Source organism: Cannabis sativa, chromosome 4 (assembly GCF_029168945.1).
Source record: "Cannabis sativa cultivar Pink pepper isolate KNU-18-1 chromosome 4, ASM2916894v1, whole genome shotgun sequence".
NCBI classification, from domain to species: Eukaryota; Viridiplantae; Streptophyta; class Magnoliopsida; order Rosales; family Cannabaceae; genus Cannabis; species Cannabis sativa.
Genome location: NC_083604.1, coordinates 78,278,524 through 78,303,044, shown reverse-complemented (window position 1 = coordinate 78,303,044; position 24,521 = coordinate 78,278,524). Strand labels below are relative to the sequence as shown.

Here is a 24,521-nt window from a genome sequence, read left to right as displayed (position 1 = left end):
ATAGTTTTTCTATAATAATTATTATAGTCTCTTCTCTATAATAAGATTGACAGATGTGATGAAAACCAATTAGGTACAGATCGATCCACTCAACTACCTAGAGATATTCCTTTGTGGACACCAAAGACAGAAATACACAACAACATTACTATTTGACACACATCACACGTATGTCATATTTTATAATTAGTTAGCAGTTTTTTATATTATTTATTGTATTAAAATGTGTGAAACTCGATATTAAAATACATCAATAGCATTATATTATATTTTATATTATTTGATACCTTAATATTTTTCAATAAAGTAATTTATGACGTAAATATTTAGATTTAATTTTTGACTTAAGTTATATATCTAGAATTTCTGTAGATAGCTGAAGATTAATTGTCAAGTTATTGTCCACATATTATTTTTTAGGCTAATTAGTAATTTTTCCTTCCGAATTTTGACATGTACTAAATCATATCCCTTGAACTTTTTTGGCTGTTAAAAATTCCCCCTAACTATTGAGATTGTTAGATTTAAGGACTTTTGTAAAATTTTAGTAAAAAAGTTCTAACATAAATGAAAGTTTAAGGGGTATGATTTAGTACATATCAAAGTTTTAGGGGCATGATTTGGTAGATATTAAAGTCTGAGGAGCATGATTTAGTACATAAACAATCACTGAAACAGTAAAATTGAATGAAATTAGACAAAAGTCTTTAAATTTAACAATCTCAATAGTTCGGGGAAAATTTTTAACGGAAAAAAAAGTTATGATTTGGTACATGTCAAAGTTCAAGGAAAAAAATTACTAATTAACTTATTTTTTAATTAGTATATTTAAATTAATTTTTAAATAAAAAATAAAAATTTAATTACCTAAACTAATTGCGTGTTATCACTTTGTTATTGATTTGATGCTTGTAATTCTAAAAATATAATTTAAGAATAATTACCCTTTAAATTAAATTTAAGTAGTATTTATTTGTAACTAAAAATTAAAATAAAATATTTATGAAACAAATTACATATGTATACAAACATAGAGAGTAAAAGAAAGAAAAGTAAGGAGAGTTTTTGGGTTAAAATCAAAGAAAAAGCCAAAAAAAAATGAAGTGGGATGGGAATGGAAATGGGACCCAAGTCAGATATGTAGGTAATGGTTGAGAATGTGTTGTGTGGCATTGTCAAGTGTAAATCAATAAACAATAACCCCACATTGCTTTTTCAAGTTTGTGGCCATGGATTGATTGTGAGTTTCATTTCAGCTAACCGAAGTTGACAAAACCCATCTCATTTATTATGTCTTTTGCATCCAAAATCCACACACATATGACATTTTTACACACACACACACTCAAAAATCTCCTTCTCGAATCTCCTACTACTACTACTACTACTACTACTACTACAACTACTAGTAGTACTAAAGGGAAAAAGAAAAAGGGCCTCAAACACTCAAAAAATTATATAAAGATTTGATTTTTATTTATCATCATCACCAATTCAGAGTTTTGGTGACCTGGGTTTTCTTCAATTTGTCGTTTTGATGTTGTGGCTTTAAAGCTCTTTATTTATATTATTCCCTGGATTGGATTATTATGGAGGTGTTTTTATGGGGCTATGAGTTAGAGAGATGAGATTATTAGAAGGTGGTAATATTAATTATGCGAACACTTTGTGACGCCTGTGAAAGCGCCGCCGCAATCGTGTTTTGCGCTGCTGACGAGGCTGCCCTTTGCCGTTCCTGCGATGACAAGGTTTTTTTTTTTTTTGAAAAGTTTGAATTTTTATCATTTATTCATTTCATTCATCAAAATCCAAAGAACCCCATTTTATAAAAGAAAATTATTTTTGGAAGTGAATTTTGTTTAATTGAATCTTCCCATCATATATTTGTTTGTTAGTTTTATTTAGTCTCAGCAAATTATTGTTAAAGTTTCAGTCTTTAGCTCTTTTTTTGTGTGTTGTGTTAATTTCTTTGATGCCCTTTTAATTAAAGCTGGTTTGAATCTAATAATTTGGGGTCAATTTTTGTAGGTACACATGTGCAACAAACTTGCTAGTCGACATGTGAGAGTTGGCTTAGCAAATCCCAGTGAAGTTCCTAGGTGTGACATTTGTGAAAATGCACCTGGTATGGGCTCTAATCATATTATATAATATGTATATTCTTTATATAAAAGGCTCTTTCATTGACTGTTTTTCTGTGAAAATTATATGTAGCTTTTTTCTACTGCGAAATAGATGGAAGTTCCCTTTGTTTACAATGTGATATGATTGTTCATGTTGGTGGTAAAAGAACACATGGAAGATATCTCTTATTGAGGCAGAGAGTTGAGGTTTGTTCACTTTTTCTCAATGACAACTAATAATATTCTCTTTCTGTCCCAAGTAAGAAAATGTATGAAATATTTATATAAGAAATGGTGTTGTAAAAGTTTACTCTTTTACTTGTTTCATTGGATAGTTTCCAGGAGATAAGCCTGGTGCTGGTAATGTTGAGGAACCTGGTTCAAACCCGGGTAGCGATCAAGTCGAAGCAGCTCGGAGAGGACAGAATCATCAGCAGCCTTGTTCTAAAATGACAGGTGAAGAGAATCAACAGCAGCAAAATCATAATAGAGTTTCTCCTGTGCGGTTACAAGAGGCCAATGCTGATGGACACACTCACACTAAACGTGACAATAAAATGATTGATTTAAATATGAAGCCTCATAAGTTCCATGAACAATCTTCAAATAATCAGGTTACACACTTCTCTAATAGTAGCTAGCTTTATCTGAAAACTTGTCTTTGTTTTTTTATCAACATCATAGCTCTCTTTTTAGGTATTTGTTATGGAAAAGCACAAACTGATCAACCAAAGTTTCTCATTCTTACATTACTACAAGTACTAGTTTATAGTTTAGGTGGTGTTTGGTTCGTTGCAATGGAATAGTAATAGTAATGGATCCTAATCAGAATAGTAATAGGAATGGTATTATGATGTTTAGTGTATTTTTTGAATGATAACTAGAGAAGGGTATAAGAGTAATTTTATTTTTATATAGATAGTGTAATGGTGATTATATAAGTGTAGAGCTGGTGATTACATTGTAAAAGTATTATAATGTTTTCAAAACCAAACCAAATAATGGAGTTGTGATATGGTGATTTCATTACTATTATCATTGGCCAAATCAAACATGGTCTTAGTTTCTAGTTGAAATTGATTAGTTTTGATCTTTTTCTCCATGACATGTGGTATAAATTTGAGAATTCTTTATCTAATAACATTGAAATTCGTTGTTTTTTTTTTCAGGACCTATGAAGAATTTGCAGAAACCAGAAGCATGACTGCTGCGCGAGGCATTAGAAAAAGGCGAGCTGTGTGTGTGATCAAATAAAATTTAGAGTGTGATTGATTGTTCATATGAAAAAAGTATGGTCTATTGAGGTTTGCAAAGTAGTGATTTTTCCATTTGTTGTTGTAGCTTAATTGCACAAAAGAGTAGTTTGATAGCATTTATAACTTTTGAGAACAGAAACTATAATGCACTGCATCAAATTGAGTTCTCATAATCTCATTCTTCAGTTTTGATTTTTTTTTTGTTGGTTCTTGTTACTTGCCTAAATTAGGACCCTTGTTTGAATTGGCCCTGAAATTTTAGATTTAAAGTTTCAATTTTTATATAATTGGTTATGTTTGTATAAATATGTATAATTTTTTTTTACATTAGGCTTTTAATTATTGTACTATGTTGTTAAGTTAAGAAACTCTGTATTTATTTGAAATGTTTGTGTTTTTTATGAATATTTTGAAGATTGATCAATGCAACATTTTCTTTACTTATTTTTTTTTTTTTGAATGAATCAAATTAAATTATGGGTTGTATAAATACATATGGTCCAATTTATCTTATGTAATAAATAAGTGTTTTCTAGAAAAGTTTGAATAAATATCCTTAATTTGATTGATAACTAAAGCAACACATGTCAAAATAAGAAGAAAACAATCAAAGAGAGGATTAAAACCTCCACTAAGAAACACTACATTGACTTTTGGCCACAAAATGCCATTAAACTTTAAACCATCTAAAATGGACCTTGCTTAAATAGAGAGTTTCATTTTGCTATGTCTTTCCAAATTATTCAAAATAAAATAGCTAGCAAAATAAATTAAAGGACAAGAATTTGTGACCTTACTATACTTTTCATTCTTATTTTTCTAATAAATTTCTATTTAAATGTCATTTTATTTATTCAAACCAATGGTTGACAAGTGTTTGGTATATTTTACTCCAACACAACATAAAAACATATTTTTAAAAAATAAAAAATAATAGCGGGTGGTTCTACAATGCATCCCTTGAAAGGAGTATACTGATACACCCTTAACTTGTTTTGGCACCCAAAAGAATTTCTTAGTCTAATTTTTTTTTCATATTCATGTACATTATAGCTATTTAAGATAACCTACAAAATTTTGAGAAATTCCGAATAATTTACAATATAGAAAACAATGTTCAAACAGTCTATTTTACACGGGTATAAAATAAAATAGTCACGCGTGCAACACACTGTTTGAACGTAGTTTTCGACGTGTTAAAATTTTTCAAATTTCTTAAAATTTTGCAGGATGTCTTAAATAACTATAACGTACATGACCATAAGAAAAAATTTGACTAAAAAATTATTTCGGGTGCTAAAACAGACAAGGGTGCATCAATGTATCCATTTTAAGGGGGTGCATTGTAGAATTTCCCAATAATAGCATTGTGTTGATGTATTTGTTTTTAGACATAAAAACAAAAGTAATAATATGTGCACACATAAAATGAACTAAAACACTAAAGCTAGTGACCTAGTAGTATTTTTAGTCAATTACATCTTATTAAAACAAAATTAACAGTTTTTTTTTTTTTATAAAAAAAATAGTGTTGTTTTAGTGTATGTTTTTTAAATTTATTGTTTCGTATTAGGTTATTGAGAATAACTTAATTTGAATCAATATAATTTTTTTATATTTATATAAGAAATAAGTAAATTTAGGAATCTAAATGTACCCAAAGACTTATTAAATATATTTAGAAAGGAATGGAAACTCCAAATGCTAATTATTATGATTCTTATTCTTCTTATTATTATTAAAAATAAATGCTAACTAATTTGTATTTTCACCTAAATATGACATGATAATTTCTCTCTATCTCATTCTCAAGTAAGAAAATATATGAACATAAACCACTTGAGAGGCTAGCTCAAGTGACAGGGTGCGTGTGTGTTGAAGGTACTGAATTCGAGTCTCAAATTATATATGGTTGTAACATATAAATGCTTAAATAAAAAATATATATCGACATAAGAAATGGTTATAAAACATAACACTTGTTGGATAAAACCATTGAATAAAAAAAATTATATGTGGCTGAGTTGTTGGTTGTTTCAAATTTTATAATTAGAGCACAGTAAAAAAAAAAATAAACAAAATACATATATAATAGATGAAAGTTATAATTGTGAGAATTCTTTAGCACTCATATAATATGTGCAATATCAAAAACCATTTCCATACACAAATATACTACATATTATTGTAAGTATATAAATATGGATCTTAACAAAAATATTCTTATTACTTTAAAGAAGAGAACAACTCGGATAGTAGTGGAAACATACCTTACTTTATAAATAGTGATAATTTTAATTTATCTAATAAAGATGATTTTATGGTAATTTTAGATAATGTTCTTTCAAGAAAAATACAAGACTTGAGTTTCTCTAATTTTCTCCTTCAGGAGGGAAGATGAATATAGAGTGACTCTTATTTATTAGGGATCACTACCAATATATAATTTCAAAGTTAGGTTATTAATTTTAATTATTTCTAATTTAGCTCTTCAATAAAAAAAAAATATCACTTATTAAGGTATTTATACATTTAATTCATTACACTTTAATACCTAATGCCCACAATTACTAAAATGATCACTTTATTTGGGTCAAACTTCAAATAGCAATACACCAATACATATTACATATGAACACATACTGAGAATTTTAATCTAATAATCTTCCACTTGGGCTACATATTTTTTTTTATAGTGTGTAACCTTATAAGCTCTTAAATTTTACTATTATAATTATAGGTATTTCAAACCAATTTCGTTCATTGATTATACTAACATATGATCAAAGTTATTTTTGCCATATTTAGTATGGCTAAATCCATCAATGATCATGTATATCAATATAAACAAATGAGATAGATCAATCATGAATGCATAGTGTTAGGTATTAGTTTATATTATTTTCAAATCATGAGTGTTTTAATTAGTTTTAGTTTCATTTAATTCTATTTTACGCTTTAGTTTGTTAATATTGTTAGATTTAGCTAATAAAGAGGAAAGTGAATGAGTTGAAAAAAATGGTGCAAAATCAAAGATTTAATTGCAATTGTGTAGCTAGCGTGCCAAAAGAGGAGTTCTTGAAATAATTGAGAAGTTTCGGTGCAACCGAAGCCTTTGAAGTTGAAGAATTAAAGACGTTGGAGTAGTGCCATGGCCTAAAAATTCAATGCCAAGGTGTTCCTATGAAAAAAAATGGACAACAAGGTTGATAATGGAAAGAAATAGGTGGGCCATGACATGGCATTAGAAGGAAGCTTGCCACTGCCCAGAAATTGAGCACCCGGGTCGCGGCACTGAAAAGAGCATGTTACGACATGCTCTTTTAAAAATGGTGTCAACATTGAGTGATTTTGGACACGGACCGTAGCACACTATTACAAAAAAGACTTTTTGTTTCAGTTGGCGTAATAGACGTTATAACCGTAGACGCAAATACTAATTTTTTTGCTTCGGTTATGAACCGACGCTAATTTATTTTTTGCTTCGGTTATGAATCGAAGTAAAAAAGAAAGGTTTTTGCTTCGGTTCATAACTGAAGTAAAAAATTAGTGCACGTTGGTTTAACTCCCCAATATGGTGATCGTAACTATCACCACCAACCTGGTCGATATAGTGATGGTGTTGGAAAGGAAGACTCCGAAGAGTCATTAGAAAACCCTTCCTCAAAAGACTCTGATGAAAATGAAGTTTTGTTTGAGGATGAAGATGAGATTGCTGCTCGGAGCATTTGGTGATCCTTAAAGAGCAATCCAAGCAAGGTCACACGTAATTTGACTGTGCAAAGAGAGAAGCCAAAAGGTCTCTACGTGACCAGAAGTCCCCACGCGGACTTGGGGTGCAAATATTATCCCAAAAATTACCTTAATAACGTGGCATAGAATGATGTGACATGTGGCAAGCATAGAAGAGGTTAGACGAATGTGAGATCCTTGGTAAGGTTCTCTAGAAGGAGTTGGTCGGTCGTATAGATGACACTGAGCTGCCCAGCATCAGGCATGAGCTAGACGGAGTATGACAGCCAACATTCTAACCAACTAAAAACTCAGCACAGAAAGGATATCCGACCAAAGACCCTGGCGAGAGAAATATCCAGATTCATTCCAACAACTTATTTCCTTGTAAATAGGTCAATCAACACTCCTATAATAGAGGGATTGCGACAATCATGGAAGATTGAGGATTTCACGGGATGACTCAATCAAACATTAAATTATTTATTTTATTAAATATAAATGTTCTACATATTTTTCTCTATAAATAGTAGAGTACATTCACTATTTAGGACCTAATTCTTTATTCTCAAAAGAGCTATTACATAGTTAAATTATCTGTAAAATTTAGAGATAATAAAAAACTCACTTCATCAAGTTCATGTGTCGTTTATAGTTCTCCAAAAAATTCAACTAAAAGAGAAGTAGGTCATTACCGATTAAGAGACCAAATTTCTATAATCTTTATGTGTCGTTTATAGTTCTGTTTATTTTGTATATTTAAACAGTTATAATTGTTGTTTTATTGACTCCACGTCGTTAAAAAAAAAAAACAGAAAAAAAGAAATCAACAACACTGATGCACATTTTCCAAAAAAAAAATATTAAATTGGATTAATATTGACTTTTTTGATAAATAAATGTGTCGTTTGGTAACACTTTTGTTTTTTAATTTTTTAATCACAAAATGAATTTAAAAATTTTTGTTTTTGAAAAATAAAAATGCGTTCTGTAACCACTTTTGTTTTTCAATTTTAAAAACAAAAAACAAAAGTGTGTTCTGTAAAGTTTATTTTCATTTTTATTTTTTGATTTTATTTAAGTCGAGTCTAGATCCGGGGTCGAATTTGGGTTCGGGTCAGAGGTCGGGTTCAGCGCCAAAGCCGTGGGAGGAGATTTGGGTTTGGGTGTAGTCGGAGTCTAAAATATTGATTAAGAAAAAAAACTATTTAAAAAAATATTAAAAGTAATTTTTTTTATGTTTTTAAAATTTTGATTTTCAATTAAAAAATTAAAAAATAAAAACAGTTTTATGGAATATGTTTTTAAAAAATATTTTCACTTTTTCAATTTTAAAAACAGAAAACTGATTAAAAAAGTGTTAACAAACGTGCTAATTTAATTTTGTTATGAAAGAAAGAGCGTTTTGGTTTTTTCTGGTATTTTAGTTGAACCAGAAGAAACTTGGAAGAAAGAAAAGACTGTTACGATTATGGAGCGAAACTTTCAAACGACATTATTTTTGTTGTCGTTTTTGGTGATTTCGGTCTTTTCCTCCTTCTTCAGCTATGGCCATGGCTACCAAATGTTACTTCGACCCAGTTCTGCTACATTAAATGCAAGCAATTACTTGACTACTAAGGAGCTTTGGTTCACTCAAACCCTCGATCATTTCTCTCCTTACGTAAACCAATCTCTTCTTTCTCTCTTAAAAATTTCTTATTTTGGGTTGAATTCTACTTGTGTGTCGAATTCATTGTGTGTAATTTGTTGCAGGATCATCGTCAATTTAAGCAACGTTACTATGAATACCTTGATAATTTTCGAATCCCAGATGGACCTATCTTCCTTAGAATTTGTGGCGAAAGCTCCTGCAATGGAATGTCTAATGATTATCTCAGCGTATGCTTTTTCTTTCTTTCTTTAAATTTACTCTAAATTATTCGATGAATACACCCCAATTTTTCTAGGCTAACTAGAATTGCTCTCCCCAATAAATTTAGACATGTACCAAATTATGTACTAAATTGTGTCTTGGTTGTTAAAAATTTTCCGAATTATTGAGGTTGTTGGGTGGACTTCCATCTAATTATGTTTAATTTTATTAATGGGCATCGCATGGACGGAAGTTTGAGGGAATGATTTGATACATTTCAAAATTTGGGGATTCAATTTGGTACATGAACAATGGCCACATTATGTTTCCGTTAGTAAAATTATACGAAACAATCTCATGAGAAATTTTTAAGGACTAAAATAATTTGGAGTTACGATTAGTTACACGTGAAATAAGTCTTTTTAATTTAAATGATTTGTAGTCATTACGTGAGTAAAAGGGGGTTTTCACATTGATTAGGTTTTGTCAAAGAAGTTTGGAGCAGCAGTGGTAACACTGGAGCATCGTTACTATGGAAAAAGTTCTCCTTTTGAATCACTTGCCACTGAGAATTTGAGATATTTGTCTTCCAAACAGGCCCTTTTCGATTTGGCTGTTTTTCGCCAGTATTATCAGGTAGAAGAAGAATTCTAAGTCTGCTTTGTAATCAATGAACTTGCTAAAATTAGTATAATAACCACACTTTTCAATCTGTAAGAAAATCACTTAACTTTGTCTTGGGATGTTTGATGTTGTAGGAGTCTCTGAATCAGAAGCTGAATAGAACCAATGTTGAAAATCCATGGTTTGTAGTTGGGGTTTCATATTCTGGTGCTCTAAGTGCATGGTTTCGTCTCAAATTCCCTCATTTAACTTGTGGAAGTCTTGCAAGTTCTGCTGTTGTTCTTGCTGTTTACAACTTCACTGAGTTTGACAAACAAGTCAGTATTATTAAATGGAGAATTGGAACACAGTTCCCTTTCTCATTCATTATATGATATGTTTTTTCATTTTGTAAATGTGTTCGTTTGCCTATAACTTTAGATTAAGTTTAGAGGAAATGGGAAATAAAAATGTTATCTTCACACTCCCTTGCAATGCAGATTGGTGTGTCAGCTGAACCAGAATGTAAATCTGCCTTACAAGAGATAACTCAGCTTGTCGATCAAAGACTTGCTACACAAGGAAAATCGGTGAAGGCTTTGTTTGGTGCAGCCGAGGTTGGATTCTTCTAATATCTTTGGATTATCTTTACAATGTATGGCTAATATTTAAGCCAGATGCAAACTGAGTATTTTCTTTTTCCTCTTTTGTTTTCTTGCAGCTTGAGATTGATGGTGATTTCTTATATTTTCTGGCAGATTGTGCTGTTACAGCGGTAGGTGTCTACTCTTGTATGTTTCTTATTTACAAACTTCACAGTTACCGACAATTTGACATTTGGTTCTGCAGTTTCAGTATGGTAATCCAGATCAATTATGCTCCCCTCTTGTTCAAGCAAAGAAGAATGGAGAGGATTTGGTGGTATGCTTATATTTTTCTGGTTATTTATTTGAGTTATTGTTTTTGTTTGCTATGATTTACCACAAAGCTTCTAGCAATTTTTCTTTACTTGGAGGTTTAGGAAAAATGATTTGCGAAAAGATTTTATGTGATCTTTGACTGTGTTTATAGTATAAACAACCTTTAGACAGTGAAATTCATATCTATATAATTTATGTAACTAGGCAGGTTCTTTAGGACATTCAGAAGTTCATCAAGTAATTCATCAATGACTGGAATAGGGTACTTATCTGGAATGGTGACACGGTTGAGTGCCCGGTAGTCGATGCAAAATCGCCATGAGCCATCTTTCTTTTTTACCAATAGCACCGGACTTGAGAAAGGGCTGTTACTTGGTTGTACGATGCCAGTGGCCATCATATCTTTCATGAATTGTTCAATTGCTGATTTCTGAAAATGTGGGTATCGGTAGGGTCGCACACTCACTGGAGATGCACCTGGTTGTAAATTGATGGCATGTTCATGGTTTCGAACTGGTGGTAAGCCACTAGGTTGAGCAAAGACCCCTTCATGTTTGAGCAAAATCGGTTGAAGGAACTCCGGAGTATCGCTGGCTGTTTGGTTCTCCTCTAGGCCCCCAAAATTAAATTCAATTAAAAGGCCATTCCCTACGCATACATTGTTTTAGACATGGTCTTAAGCGAGACGAGGCTTCTCTCAAGAGAAGGGTCTCCTTTGATAGTAACTTGTTGGCTGCCAATTTGGAATTGCATCGTTTGAAGTTTCCAATCCGTGTGTGTCATCCCTAGAGTTGCCAACCATTGAAGTCCCAAAATAACATCAGCACTCCCCAATTTTAAAGGTAGGAAATCATCAAAAATTTCTACCCCTTGTAAGTGTAGGTGGACATTTTTGCATATCCCTTCATTGCGCATGGAATCTCCATTGCCCATTGTAACACCATATTGACTGGTCTTAACAATAGGAAGCTTGAGTTTATCCACCAACACTTGAGAGATGAAATTGTGTGTGGCGCCGGGATCAATTAAGATGACCACTTCACATTGTTCAATCAGCCCCTTCAATTTCATAGTCTTATTTGAAGAAAGACCCGCTACTGATTGTAGAGAGACTTCCACTGTACCCTTGAGTTCTGCCATTTCTAAATCAGCCACACCCTCGTTAGCCTCTTCTGAACCTTGTTCTGAATTGATACCTTCAATTTCATCAGCGATAATTACCACATTTATCTCTTTTTGTCATTTGCGGCGATGTCCCGTGACCATTTATCATCGCAACGAAAGCAAAGGCCCTTCTCTCGCTTGTATTGAATGCGAGATCTCGGTATATTTTCGTATTTCGGCGGTAGTTTTTGGTATGTGTCTTTCATATGCCCCGGGGTAAAGGAAGTATGAAGTGGTGGTGTCGTGGTGCGGTTGAAACCGAAACTTTTGGTACGTAGTGGGTGGTTGCGTTCAACTCTTCCTCGATGTCTTGGGCAATTTCCATTGCCTCATCAATATTTCTTGGTCGTTGCACACGGAGTTTCGCGCGGATAGTGGGACGAAGGCCATTAATGAAAGTACTAAGTTGTATTTCAGGTGAGACATTTTCTAGAGGAGCCAAAAGTCGGATAAATTGCCTCTTGAACTCGATCACTGTACCCTCTTGCCTTACCGCCACAAATTGATCATATAAAGAACCAGCCTGTGTATCTCGAAAGTGCCTTAACACCAATCGTTTCATCTCCTCCCAACTCAAGATTGCTCGCTTTTATTCTCAAGGCGATACCAAAGGAGTGCGTCACCCGAAAAAGAGATAAACGCCGCCTCTACCTTTTCTTCCTCGGCGCGTAATGGCAAGAAGCAAAAAATCGCTCCGCTTGCATAATCCACCCGTCGGGATTTTCCCTTCAAAGGTTGGCATCTTGAGTTTACGGAGCGCCGATCGTTTCGATGATGGGGATTGTAATAATTTCGTTCCATTGGGGCATCCACTTTGTTATTGGATTTACGCCACGTTGAAGATGCGGGAAGCACGGGACTCTTTTCCTCGGACGCATCTCGAGTGTCGGATCGGCGGAAGACTTCTCCCATATGTTCTTGGACGCTTCTTGATTGTCCGTGATCATTTCTTGGTCGTTCTTGGACCTTTCGACCGGATTCTTGAGCCTCCAAAATAAGCCGTAGCCGCTCGCCGCAATTGTTCATGAAGCGCGACTCATTTCACTCATAGAGTCATTAATAATCCTCTTGACGGAATTTGTGACAGTTTCCGTGGCCGATTCCTGCACTGATTCTTGGGCCATTGCATCGTTGACTTCAAAGCCTCCTCTTCGTGGGGATGGACTCAGGATTGACTCTTCTCTTTCGCCGGTTTCTTCGGCATTGTCATGACTCTTCACCGCACCAAATTGATAGAATTTCTTAGATTAGAAATCTGCTATCAAGTATTCGAATTCCCTGAATGAAATCCCTCAAAGAATTGTCTTTTATTTATGAATAATGATCAGATTACACCTAGCTTTCGAGAGGCTAGTCTCTCCCAAGTACACAACCTTTCGAGAGGGTTGTTCTCTCCAAAAGACTTCTCTTAATACTTAATTCCCTGCCTATAATGAGTTCTAATCTCTTATATATATACATAATAAGCCTGCCACATCAGCAGCTCTAATTAAACCCAAGTGACCAATACAAAAAGACAATTCAACCCTTAAAACAATTTGAATAAAACTCAACTAAAGACATAAGTGTGGCCTTTAGGCCCCTCTTTTTCTATGGTAAACAAATCTAACCAGGGGCTTATCATTGAGCTTATTAATGTATGTGACAGACAAGTAGCCATAGCTCTCGGTTTTAGAATGAATCACTAGAAGTATTATGTGTTAATAATAGAGGACTAGGGGGGATGTAATTTTTTACCAAAAGGAAAAGATAATGATGTTAAAAATGTCAAGAGTTGAAGATACAAGCAGTGCAATTTTATGCAAAATGTTGTAAGTTTATATAATGGCAATAAGAATAGAATGCCCTTCTGTGTAGGATGCATATGCCAAGTATGTCAAGCAGTATTACTCGAGTGATGTCAAAATATACGATCAGGAGTACTTGAAAAATACCACTATTACCGAAGACACTTCTGCGCGACTGTGGTGGTTCCAAGTTTGCACTGAAGTGGCATATTTTCAAGTGGCACCTAAAAATGACAGCATCCGGTCCTCAAAAGTTGATACAAAGTATGCGTTATTTCTGTTCTGGAGACTTTTTTCAGTATATATTCATCAGGTTCTTCCACTGCTTCTTTTTATGATCAATGCAATTTAAATTACATAATCTTAGCTTTGATTTGGGTCTTGTGTGACAGATACCATTTGGACCTCTGCAAGAATGTCTTTGGAGAGGGTGTCTATCCTGATGTTGATGCAACAAATATATATTATGGAGGCACAAATATTAGAGGTCCATAAATTTCATTTTTCCATTTTTAGAAGTTACACAACTTTAATTTTCTATGTCACAACAAGCAACAGTCATGCATCTTTTCGACACATTTTCCTGACAATTATACCAATTTTGCCCGTTTTAAATAGTAAGCTCATATTGAATTTTTAGCATCTGATGGCTGAAACAACATTATGAATAAGAACCCCGCATATGTACTTACTTATACAACCCACATGAGCTTATGAAGCGGTGATCATTTGCAGGGACCAAAATAGTATTTACAAACGGCTCACAAGATCCATGGCGTCATGCTTCAAAACAGACTTCATCTCCAGATAGTGAGTCTCTCTTCTTGTACTTAAAACTTCATTGACAGTCTTGAGTTGATTTGAGTCATTACGACCTTTTTTCAGTGCCTTCCTACATTATTACTTGCCATAACTGCGGCCATGGAACTGATTTGCGAGGTTGTCCCCAATCTCCTTTAAGCCCTGAAGGTATTCTGTGCTAGATATGGACCCTTTCTTTTGTTTATCATAAAAATTCAAAACCCAATTTAGTATTCGAAATAACATTCAAAAACATCCTTTTATTTTTAATAAACCGAATCTCTTTCTTCCTTTCAGGTGATGCCCAGAAGTGCAGCTCTCCTGATGCAGTTCACAAAGTAAGGCAAAAGATCATAGAAAACATAGATTTGTGGCTCTCAGTGCCAAGAGAGTGAAAAGAGTTGCATCTAGTGATGCACATTTTCTCCACAACTCGGGTTCTCGAGTTCTCGAGAGGATTCCTTATCTAGACAGCGAACAAGATAACACTCCCCCAACTCGTTTGTCTAGTGCCGGCCAAATGTTATTTGAACGGAAAATTGCAATACCAAGAAACGAAAATCTAACTCATTATCATTTGATGTAAATCTCTTGTCTTGTTACATATTTTAACACAGATTATGAACTTTGTATTATATATGGAATACAGGAGAGATATAAATAAGCTTTGTTTAAAGAAAAAATCCATTTGACAAAAAGTATTTATATATATATATATTATATCAAAAAAGTATATTTGATCCTTCAATTTATTAAGGATTAATATTAGCAAAAATTTATTAGGGATAAATTAAAATATATACATATATATTGCATCCTGGTTAATACATGCATAGTGGTCAAATGACAAATTATGAGATTATGTTTATGTATTTGTATTTTTAGAGCTAATATCTATATATGTAGTAACAATTAAATTAATTTCAACTAGTTTAAGTGAGTTAAATACTGCAATTATAGTTATGTTTCTTTTTAACAATAACCATTGCAATTCAATTATAGTTATGTTCTTTGACCACATTTGCAAATTAATTAGAAAAATAAACAAAATACACCTGAAAGAGGTACATTTAGGAAGATCAAGTGTAAATCTCTATCAATATTTAAGAAAAAAAAAATCCTATTAATTATTATTCTATATGTATTTTTATTTATCATCCCACATCAGTTAAGGAGGTAATAGTTGCAAATCTGAGCAGGTATAGGAGACAACCTTGTCTTGTGTTGATCCCAATTTAATTCTTTAATTAATTAAATTCAAGTATAATAAGTTAAGAATAATAAAGAATTGTTTTAGATTTTTTATATTTTAAAATTACTTTTTCTAGTATATTAGTTGAGACGAAACTTTCTTGTCAATGTACATTGTAAGAATGAAGAATTTTGGTCTTGTGGTATTTTTGGAAACTTGTTAATCTTAGAGATAAGATTAATAAATCCTATTTGTTAGAAGCACGAATGAAGGATGTTCTCAAGACTAAAAGATTTTACAACATTCTTCATGTCCTTAGAGTCCATTACTACAATGATGTTTGGCATAAAGTTAAAGTTTCTAAATATTGCTTCATCTATTGCCAAGCTCTTAATGAAAACTTATTTACTCAGATTTATTGGCAAAAGTATTTCATGTGAACTCTCTTCTTTTGCCCAGTTTGTTGTGTCAAAAATTAAGAAAGTGGGAGGATTAATGATTTAATAGATAGTATCATTTAGAGAGATTTTAGAGTGAAATATAATCTAAAAAATAATCTAAAGTAGAACCTCTAAGAATATTCTATTCAAAAATAATCTAATTCAGGAGCGGACCCACATAGAGGCGAGGTGGGGCAATCCCCACCCTGAAAAAAAAAATCGAGAAAAAAATATATATGCATTTTAGTTTGTTACAACATATATTTATAAATAAAAGTGATATTTATACACATAAAATAAGTTTTGGTATAATGATAATCATTTCATACATGTAAATGTAAAGGAGGTTATGAGTTCTAATCCCAATAAAAGCATGTTTACTTTAATTTTTTTATTTTACTTTTTGAAAATCTACCAATAATACTTATATTTAATGTCTTAATTATTGAACCAAATATATTTTATTGTTACTTTTTTTTTTACTTTATACTATATTTAATACTAAAATATAAATTTACATTAATTTTTAACATGTTATGCAATGTAGAAAAGAAAAAAAGATGCACCCCTCACTTATAAAAAAAAATGTCGCCCCACCTCAACTTAAATCCTGGGTCCGCCACTGATTTAATTTGTTATAAAAAAAAATTAAGTTCCAATTTAGACTAAGAATAACTTATCAATTGTAATTATTTATATATTTTTTAACTCTCGTTCTCGTATTAACAAAGTATATCTCTATATAAGAATAATTACATTTAATAAATATATTTTGTAAATTTATTTACGTAAAATTAATAATTTTATTCAAAATTGTAATATATGTACTCAAAAATAATTCTATTATGATATAGTATTACTATTAATAATTGTTTATAGTTATATTAATATTTTTTAGTATTTTAATTTTTTTATTAATGTAATTCTATTTAGTTATAATTTCTTAATTAAATTTTTAGGGCTCTAATATTGTTCATGTAAATAGAGAAAACAATGAATGTGCCAATATGTTGGCTAAGAGATGTTTAGCAACTAAAACTTCTCAATTCTTTTCTCATTTTTTTTCTTAGCTGGTTAGCCAATTTTGTAAGGCTGACTTGCCCAACTTCATGTAGTCTTGTTTCTTTGTTATTAATAAGATTTTTCTTCAAAAAAAAAAAAAAAAAAAAAAAAAAACTTATCAATTAGAATATAATTTACTTTGTTCAATTGTATTCTTGAGTAGAGATTCTAATTCTAAAGTAAAAAAAAAATCAGAAAAATTAAATAAATGGAAGAAAAGTAAGAGACGGCAGTTGAATTGACACTCGAAGAAATGCAACCTCAGAGAAAGTGAACAACAACGACAACGACCATGGACCGACACAGTAAAACGACATTGATTTCAGTGTCGTTTTTCACCATCTTCTCACTCTCCTCCTGCTATGGCTATGGAATGCCTCGGATGATGTTCAACAAGTTAACTGCAAGTCGTTACTTGACCACTCAAGAGCTCTGGTTCAATCAAACCCTTGATCATTTCTCTCCTTATGTACAGTGTTACACCAAAACCCCTTTTTCTATACTTCTCTTTTATCGAATTCTAATGTTCGTATAGAATCTATATGATTATTAATGTTTTTCGTTTCTGTGTAATTTTGCAGGATCATAGTCAATTTAAGCAACGGTATTATGAGTTTCTTGACAATTTTCGAATCCCGGATGGACCCATTTTCTTAGTGCTTTGTGGAGAAGGACCCTGCAATGGGATCGTTAACGATTATATCAGTGTAAGGGTTTGTCTAATTTTATTATTTTTAATTTTAAGTGAAGTGGAAGCTCGTAGTTTATGGTTTTTGGATTATTTATCGTCTCATGAAACAAATATAAAACGAGCACTAATTACTCCACTCATCACTAATTAGTTTTTTAGTTTTGATATCAGCTACATATAAATAGTAAGTTTTGATATCAGCGACATATAAATAGTAGTAACCATTATCTTGAGGGGGATATTGGACCATATTAGCATTTAGTTAACTTTTAGTTATTTATAAGAATGCATGTTAGTCCGCTCATTACCAATTAATTTTGAGATCGAATTTTGTGGTTCTTGTCAATGGTGGTGTGGAAATTAGTTCATTTAGTTAGACATTTAGCAGCCATATCAATTAGTTGGAAATAGATTTAAGTCAGTTATGTCCGTTTAGATCTTGTAGTAGCTGACTCTGTCTATATAAGATATTACCTTCTTCTTTCTTCAATACTTTGTAAATTTCAATTCTTGGAGAGAATTTTGTCTCAGTTTTGTAAAGGAGTTTCAGTCTCTATTTTTGTGTAACTGAGCTCGTGTATTGAAGATTGTTTAAGCAGTAAAGACTGCAAGCCAAATAGGTTGTTTCCTGTGGATTAGGTCAAGTGTTTTCCCAACATTTGATTGAACCATGTAAATTGGTGTGTTCTATTGTTTTGTTATTTTAGTATTCTCTTATTTTTTATTTAGATCAGATACTGTGCTTATTGTTGTGTTCTTGTTTGGGTTTTAATCACCACATGTGGAAAAATAAGTTAAAAATGAAAAGGGTTGTGACATTTTACAGGTTCTGTCGAAGAAATTTGGAGCAGCAGTGGTATCATTGGAGCATCGTTACTATGGAAAAAGCTCTCCTTTTAAATCACTTTCCACTGAAAATCTGAGATACTTATCTTCCAACCAGGCCCTTTTTGATTTGGCTATTTTCCGTCAATATTATCAGGCAAGAAGAACTAATATAATCACTTTTTAGTTCTGTTTATTTGATGAAATTAGTAGAAATCTGAAACCCCATTTCTTACTTAATTGAAAAATCACTCAAATAGGATTCTTTGAACAAGAAGCTGAATAGAACAAATGTTGAAAATCCATGGTTTGTATTTGGGATTTCATATTCTGGAGCTCTTAGTGCTTGGTTTCGTCTCAAATTTCCTCACTTAACTTGTGGAAGTCTTGCAAGTTCTGGTGTTGTTCTTGCTGTTTATAACTTCACTGAGTATGACAAGCAGGTCAATCTTTTTTCCTTTTTGTGTATGTTATATTATATATTACATTTGAATTGAATATAAAGGTTTTGAAATTCATTTATATTGAAAGCATTGTCAAATTGAAAATGCAGGTTGGTGTCTCAGCAGGTCCGGAATGTAAAGCTGTGTTGCAAGAGATAACTCAGATTGCTGAACAAAAACTTGCTACGCAAGGAAACTCAGTGAAGGCCTTGTTTGGTGCAACTGAGGTTTGCTTCTATTTCTTCTTATTTTTGTGATTTCTTTGAAGTATGCTGAAAGATACTCAGACCAATATGATTTTTTTTTCCTTTTGCAGCTTGAAAATGATGGCGATTTCTTTTATTATCTGGCCGATGCTGCTGCTTCAGCAGTAGGTAGTTTTACATTTGTTGTTTACTGTTTACAAAATTTATGGCTACTACTAATCATGAATCATGACTTTCCTTATGTTTTATAGGTTCAATATGGAAATCCAGATGAACTATGCTCTCCTCTTGTTGAATCAAAGAAAAATGGAGAAGATATGTTGGTACGCTCTTGTTCTTTTCGTTGTTTCTATGAGATATTTTATTTATATATTTTCTTCTTCAAGTTTGGTTTCTGATGATTCACTAAACAGTTTTCAGTAAAATGTATATTCTTTTTGGATGTTGAAGTGAAATATCTTCTATTAAATTTTGTAAATTTTGATCTATGGTATATCTTATTTGATCCATCTACGGTAAATTTTGATCTATGGTGACTATTTGCTAATGCAGATAGTGATGGTTACTTATATAAAAGTCCAGTGAGCTTTCTAAGCATATTTTCTAGTTTTTTAAACTAGCTCTCCTGCCTAACCTTTGGGGACCAGAAAACTATAACGACAATCATTATATTATGTAGGTGTCTAGGAGAGACTCGAGAGAGCGAACCATACCTGACCTTTTAAGCTACTTCTCGCGGGTCTAGTTTTGTCCTGGGATCTCTACTGAAAAGAACTATGTATATATTTTATGCAGGTTGCGTATGCCAACTATATCAAAAAGCACTTTTCCGGAAATGTTCAATTATACAATCAGGAATACTTGAAAAACACTACTCTTACCAAAGACAGTTCTATGCGGTTGTGGTGGTTTCAAGTTTGTACTGAAGTTGCATATTTTCAGGTAGCACCTAAAAATGATAGTATCCGATCCTCCAAAGTAGACACAAGGTGTGTTCTGTAACTTCATATTAATTTTGTACGTTTCTTTGGATTGGATACATTGTAATTAATATATATGTATATACATATATACATTATCAATACAATCATCACTGGTTTTTGTGTACTCTTCATGAATCTCTTCTAATTGGTCTTGTGTGGGTTATGGCAGATATCATCTGGACCTTTGCAGGAACATTTTCGGAGAGGGTATCTATCCTGACGTTGCTGGAACAAACATCAACTATGGGGGCACAAAAATTGGAGGTCCAAACTTTCTTCATTTCTCTCTCATACACACACATTTGAAGGACCTTTGATGCTTTGTTTCTGTCATATTATTCTGTGGCTAGCTCTGACTAAATTTTGAGCATCTGATGACCGAAAACTCTGTGTCATCTGTTTCCTGTTGATCTTTGCATGGTATTTACCTATAATTCACATGAGCAATTGAAGTACTGTGATCATTTGCAGGGACAAAGATAATATTTACAAATGGCTCAGAGGATCCATGGCGCCATGCATCAAAGCAGACATCATCTCCAGATTGTGCGTCTTCTTGACTCGAAAAGAAAAAAAGAATTTTATCTGCTTTTAGCTTATTATTTTTCTCATTGACTTCGACAGTATTGAGTAAATTGAGTGAGTTTGATATTTATCCTGAAAATACCTTTTCAATTTTTTCAGTGCCTTCCTACATTGTCAACTGCCATAATTGTGCTCACGGAACCGATATGCGAGGATGTTCCGTCAATGGTACAAGCCCTATTGAAGGTATAGTAGAATACAATACAAAAACCCTTTTCTTTCCGGAAGCTATGAATATTTTCTCAACAAACTAAAACTACCGTCTACTTTTTCAGGCGACGCTAAACAATGCAGCTCTCCTGATGCAGTTCAGAAAGTGAGGCAAAAGATTATAGACAACATGGACTTGTGGCTTTCTCAGTGCCTAGACAGTGAAAAGAGTGCTATGTGATATGATATGTTTCTATTATGCAAAAAAATAAATTTATACTTTGACTGTTTAACTTACTATGGTAGATTATTAAATGTGGAGAGGTGAAGGATATTTCTGCTACATATCATTTCCTTCCATGTATAAGCAGAACTCTATTCTTAAGTTGTTTAAACCTTCAAATACTATACAAATAATTTTCAATCTCATCATTTTAGAGAGGCCATTTTCTAAAAAAGAAAAGTACTAAACTCTGACTTTTTCTTTTTCTACACAATGCAATTATGCATATGTTTTGCTGTGATTCGCCAAAATTTTTATAGTTGGAAGTATTAAAACTTAAGTATGAGCTTTTCAGAAAACTAAAAAAAAAAAATCTTAAGTACGAGGATTGAGGCTGCAATACATTGTCAAATCATATTTTGTCAGGTGGAAGATGGGAATTCATGGTTGCGTTTCTTCAGTTTTGTTAAAACCAGAAAAAATGGGAGTTAGAATTCTACTCAATTGGAAATTTTAAGTAATAATGATCTTATTTATTTCTCAATGTTATTATTAGTTGGTTTGGCTTCTTCTAACATTAGAAATGAAAGAAAATAAGTAGTTGCACCTAACAAAGTTTTGTAATTTTATAGGGTAAATATTATTTTAAGCCTTCTACTTCGATAAAAATTAAGAGTAGTATGTTATTTTGTATTATTTTAAAAAATATAGAGTAATTTATTATTTAACAAAAAAATATTTAATATTGAAACATTTTACAACAACAGGTGGAAAGCCTCATCAACAACATTCCTATATAAACTAAAGAATAAAGAGTTGTCGAAAACTAATTTATTTTTTCACTTCTAAAATAGGATTTCACACATATTTTATGCCGCATCACATGAGGTAACGTATAACAACACTGGAAACCAGGGTCACTTGCAAGAACTATGAAAACTGAAAACTCATACTCAACCAACCAACAATAGATGGAACGAAATAGCAACTCACTAACCAAATGGAAAGGACAACAAAAAATCAATTATTGATTAAATTTGCTTCGTTTTACATCCTTCTTTGAAAAACAAAGCAGTCACTACACAAATCTCTCAGTTCTAATCTAGGAGGCCTTTGTTTTGTTTTGTTTTTTTAACAAACCACTGTAGGGATGTTGAAACAGAAAGCAGACAACTGTGCACATAACATAAATCTTCAACAAATGCAGTTGTATTTTGAGTTCAGCAAAATTGGGGTTCTTCATGATTAGTAAGGCAAAACTACACACTAACTATTTCAGATAGGTAGATGATACCCAGAGTAGCAAATAGGTTATCAGTGAAGTTGTAACCTCGAAACTCCTTAGTCCTTTGAGTATAGGTGGCATGACTGAAACCATCAAGAATGTTCCCAACAGCCATGAGAAGATAAAAGATCCAGCACTGCAGCACACAATAGAACTGTTATTCCAATGTCTTTCCTATTATTTCATTTCCACATTTCGAAAATGTTCGAATAGCATGAAATCACATACCTGTAGAGAAAAGCTCGGAGTTTACTCTTGAGCCTGTCGTGTATAAAATAAATGGTTGCCATTAGCGAAATGGCTACCTGAAGAGTAGGGCCTTCCTCGGTTGGGAATAGCACAGTGAGCGCTCCGAGTACAATGAATGTGAGTGAGGTTTTTATGATGAAATTTGTGGATGGAACTTGAAACCTACTCCTCACGGTCTGTACAACACGAGACTGATTGACGTCCTTGAACTTTTTCTTGAAGTCAATTTTCGGGTTTTTTCTGTCGTAAAATTTCTGCATGATTATTTTGTCATGAGCTGATTCTATTGCATCTACACTAGGTTTGTGCCCTGCGTATTGTCGAATAAGAAAGTTCCTTGCAGATTGAATTTCATCTTCTGAGGCATCTTTGCTTATTCCAAGTCGTCTGTATGGGTCCTTTACATTGATCCTAGGAAAGATAGCTGAGCTTGCCGAGGCAATTGCAAAGAAAGTTTCAGTGTGTGAACAATACCAATGTGTAACAATGTCTAAAATCAACAACTTTAACAATGAATATTCAATATTAAATGAAGCTAGAGATAAGGGAAATTCCATACATTTTAGCATACCGAAAAATACACCAGAATTTTGTAGATATAACCTACGCAAACAGGGTCTAATTCATTTCAATTTCAACTATGAATTTAAAGCAAAACATGGATGTCATTGTCATCTCCTGTGACATTTTCTTTATTCTTTTTTCCCCTCCATATAAAAATATTTATGAATTTGCATTCAAATCAACTAGCATTAAGATAAAAATTACCAGATGGTTTATCTGCCATATCACCATAAGAAGCATCCATAGCACACTTGATCAAATGGGTCTTTTGCATACTCCACCTTTGGATAGAACCAGCCAAACAACTTCTGCATATCACAAAAAGAAAAGGTAAATAACAAAAAGAGGTCTAGAATCACCACATAATGCAAATATATGAGCTAAGGTAATTAATAATACACCCCTAAAAGGACCGTTCCAGTACATCCCCTATCTGTTCAGCATCTAAAAAAGCTTTTTAGTCCAACTTTCATTTTCAAGATTGTGTATGTTGTAATTATTTAAGACTACTTGTACATTTTCAGAAAATTCTGAATAGTTTACAGTATCGAAAATAAAGATAAAATATTTAATTGCAAGCGTGACTGTTTTTCCTAATACGTGTAATAAATAACTATTTGAACTTTATTTTTTACATTGTAAATGTGGTGTTAAATAAGTATAATGTAAACGATTATGAAAAAAGATGCCTAAACAGATAGGGTATGTATGTATCAACACGACAAAGCATAGATTTTCTGAGCTATATATATACCTTCCCAGACTAAGGACCTCAGTCTTTCCCAAAGGTTTCACATTCTGTGGAAAATTGCAACCTAGTAAACTGGAACTGGTTACAGGTATCCGAACACAACATCTTGAAGGACTACCAGTCAATCCAGATACAGTCATTTTCAACTTATGCCACTGCTAAACAAAGTTCAATTTTCATCAGAAACTACACAAATATTTAAATGAATACAAAAATTGTTACTTTGAGCTCAACAACTCCATAGACAAAAAATATGAGCTTTTCCCCAATACCATAAGTTTCTTTCTCTTAAGCCTGGGGCCAACATTGTTAACAGCTTAAATCTTCAAAAAGCAAGAAACTTTAAAACTAGAAACATAAACCATAATCGTGGTTATCGATTGTGATTGATGCCATAGAAAACTATCCAAATTTAAAACTTGATATATGAAAGAAAACAGAAATTGAAGAATTTATCACCTTAATGGAGGGAAATAACGCCGGAGACGAAGCTTCAAATGGCGATTTGGTGAGGAAGAGGAGGAGGTGGGTCGCTGCAACGGATAGGAAAAACGAAGAGAATCAGCATAAGGGGTTTGTTGTTAGTTTCAGTAGTAAACCCTCTTCTTCGATTTTGGACTGTACTCGTTAA

At 32.6% G+C, this 24,521-nt stretch overlaps 4 protein-coding genes across 4 annotated transcripts; 3 read left to right on the top strand and 1 right to left on the bottom strand.

Moving 5' to 3' along the window:
* The first annotated feature begins 1,106 nt into the window (after positions 1 to 1,106).
* LOC115714579 (B-box zinc finger protein 18) lies at positions 1,107 to 3,554 on the top strand. The gene is made up of 5 exons (XM_030643318.2): positions 1,107 to 1,748; positions 2,029 to 2,125; positions 2,215 to 2,330; positions 2,459 to 2,737; positions 3,293 to 3,554. The coding sequence occupies exons 1-5, from the start codon at positions 1,656 to 1,658 to the stop codon at positions 3,299 to 3,301; spliced, it is 594 nt and encodes a 197-aa protein (XP_030499178.2). The 5' UTR covers positions 1,107 to 1,655; the 3' UTR covers positions 3,302 to 3,554.
* Positions 3,555 to 8,506: 4,952 nt separating this feature from the next.
* LOC115714914 (probable serine protease EDA2) lies at positions 8,507 to 15,016 on the top strand. Its single transcript, XM_030643672.2, has 12 exons — positions 8,507 to 8,774; positions 8,867 to 8,992; positions 9,447 to 9,602; positions 9,725 to 9,907; positions 10,070 to 10,186; positions 10,291 to 10,344; positions 10,419 to 10,490; positions 13,511 to 13,704; positions 13,833 to 13,927; positions 14,176 to 14,250; positions 14,326 to 14,409; positions 14,539 to 15,016. The coding sequence occupies exons 1-12, from the start codon at positions 8,583 to 8,585 to the stop codon at positions 14,634 to 14,636; spliced, it is 1,446 nt and encodes a 481-aa protein (XP_030499532.2). The 5' UTR covers positions 8,507 to 8,582; the 3' UTR covers positions 14,637 to 15,016.
* Positions 15,017 to 16,890: 1,874 nt separating this feature from the next.
* Positions 16,891 to 21,281, top strand: LOC115714538 (probable serine protease EDA2). Its single transcript, XM_030643271.2, has 12 exons — positions 16,891 to 17,404; positions 17,517 to 17,642; positions 18,453 to 18,608; positions 18,712 to 18,894; positions 19,005 to 19,121; positions 19,211 to 19,264; positions 19,352 to 19,423; positions 19,896 to 20,089; positions 20,253 to 20,347; positions 20,555 to 20,629; positions 20,768 to 20,854; positions 20,944 to 21,281. Exons 1-12 carry the CDS (start codon positions 17,228 to 17,230, stop codon positions 21,057 to 21,059), a joined length of 1,452 nt encoding a protein of 483 aa, XP_030499131.2. The 5' UTR covers positions 16,891 to 17,227; the 3' UTR covers positions 21,060 to 21,281.
* Positions 21,282 to 22,042: 761 nt separating this feature from the next.
* Positions 22,043 to 24,509, bottom strand: LOC115715198 (protein CHAPERONE-LIKE PROTEIN OF POR1, chloroplastic). Its single transcript, XM_030644028.2, is given in 6 exon segments — positions 22,043 to 22,411; positions 22,414 to 22,462; positions 22,555 to 22,999; positions 23,344 to 23,447; positions 23,894 to 24,045; positions 24,350 to 24,509. Coding segments are annotated over 5 exon segments (846 nt in total). The 5' UTR covers positions 24,031 to 24,045; positions 24,350 to 24,509; the 3' UTR covers positions 22,043 to 22,300.
* Positions 24,510 to 24,521: the final 12 nt, after the last annotated feature.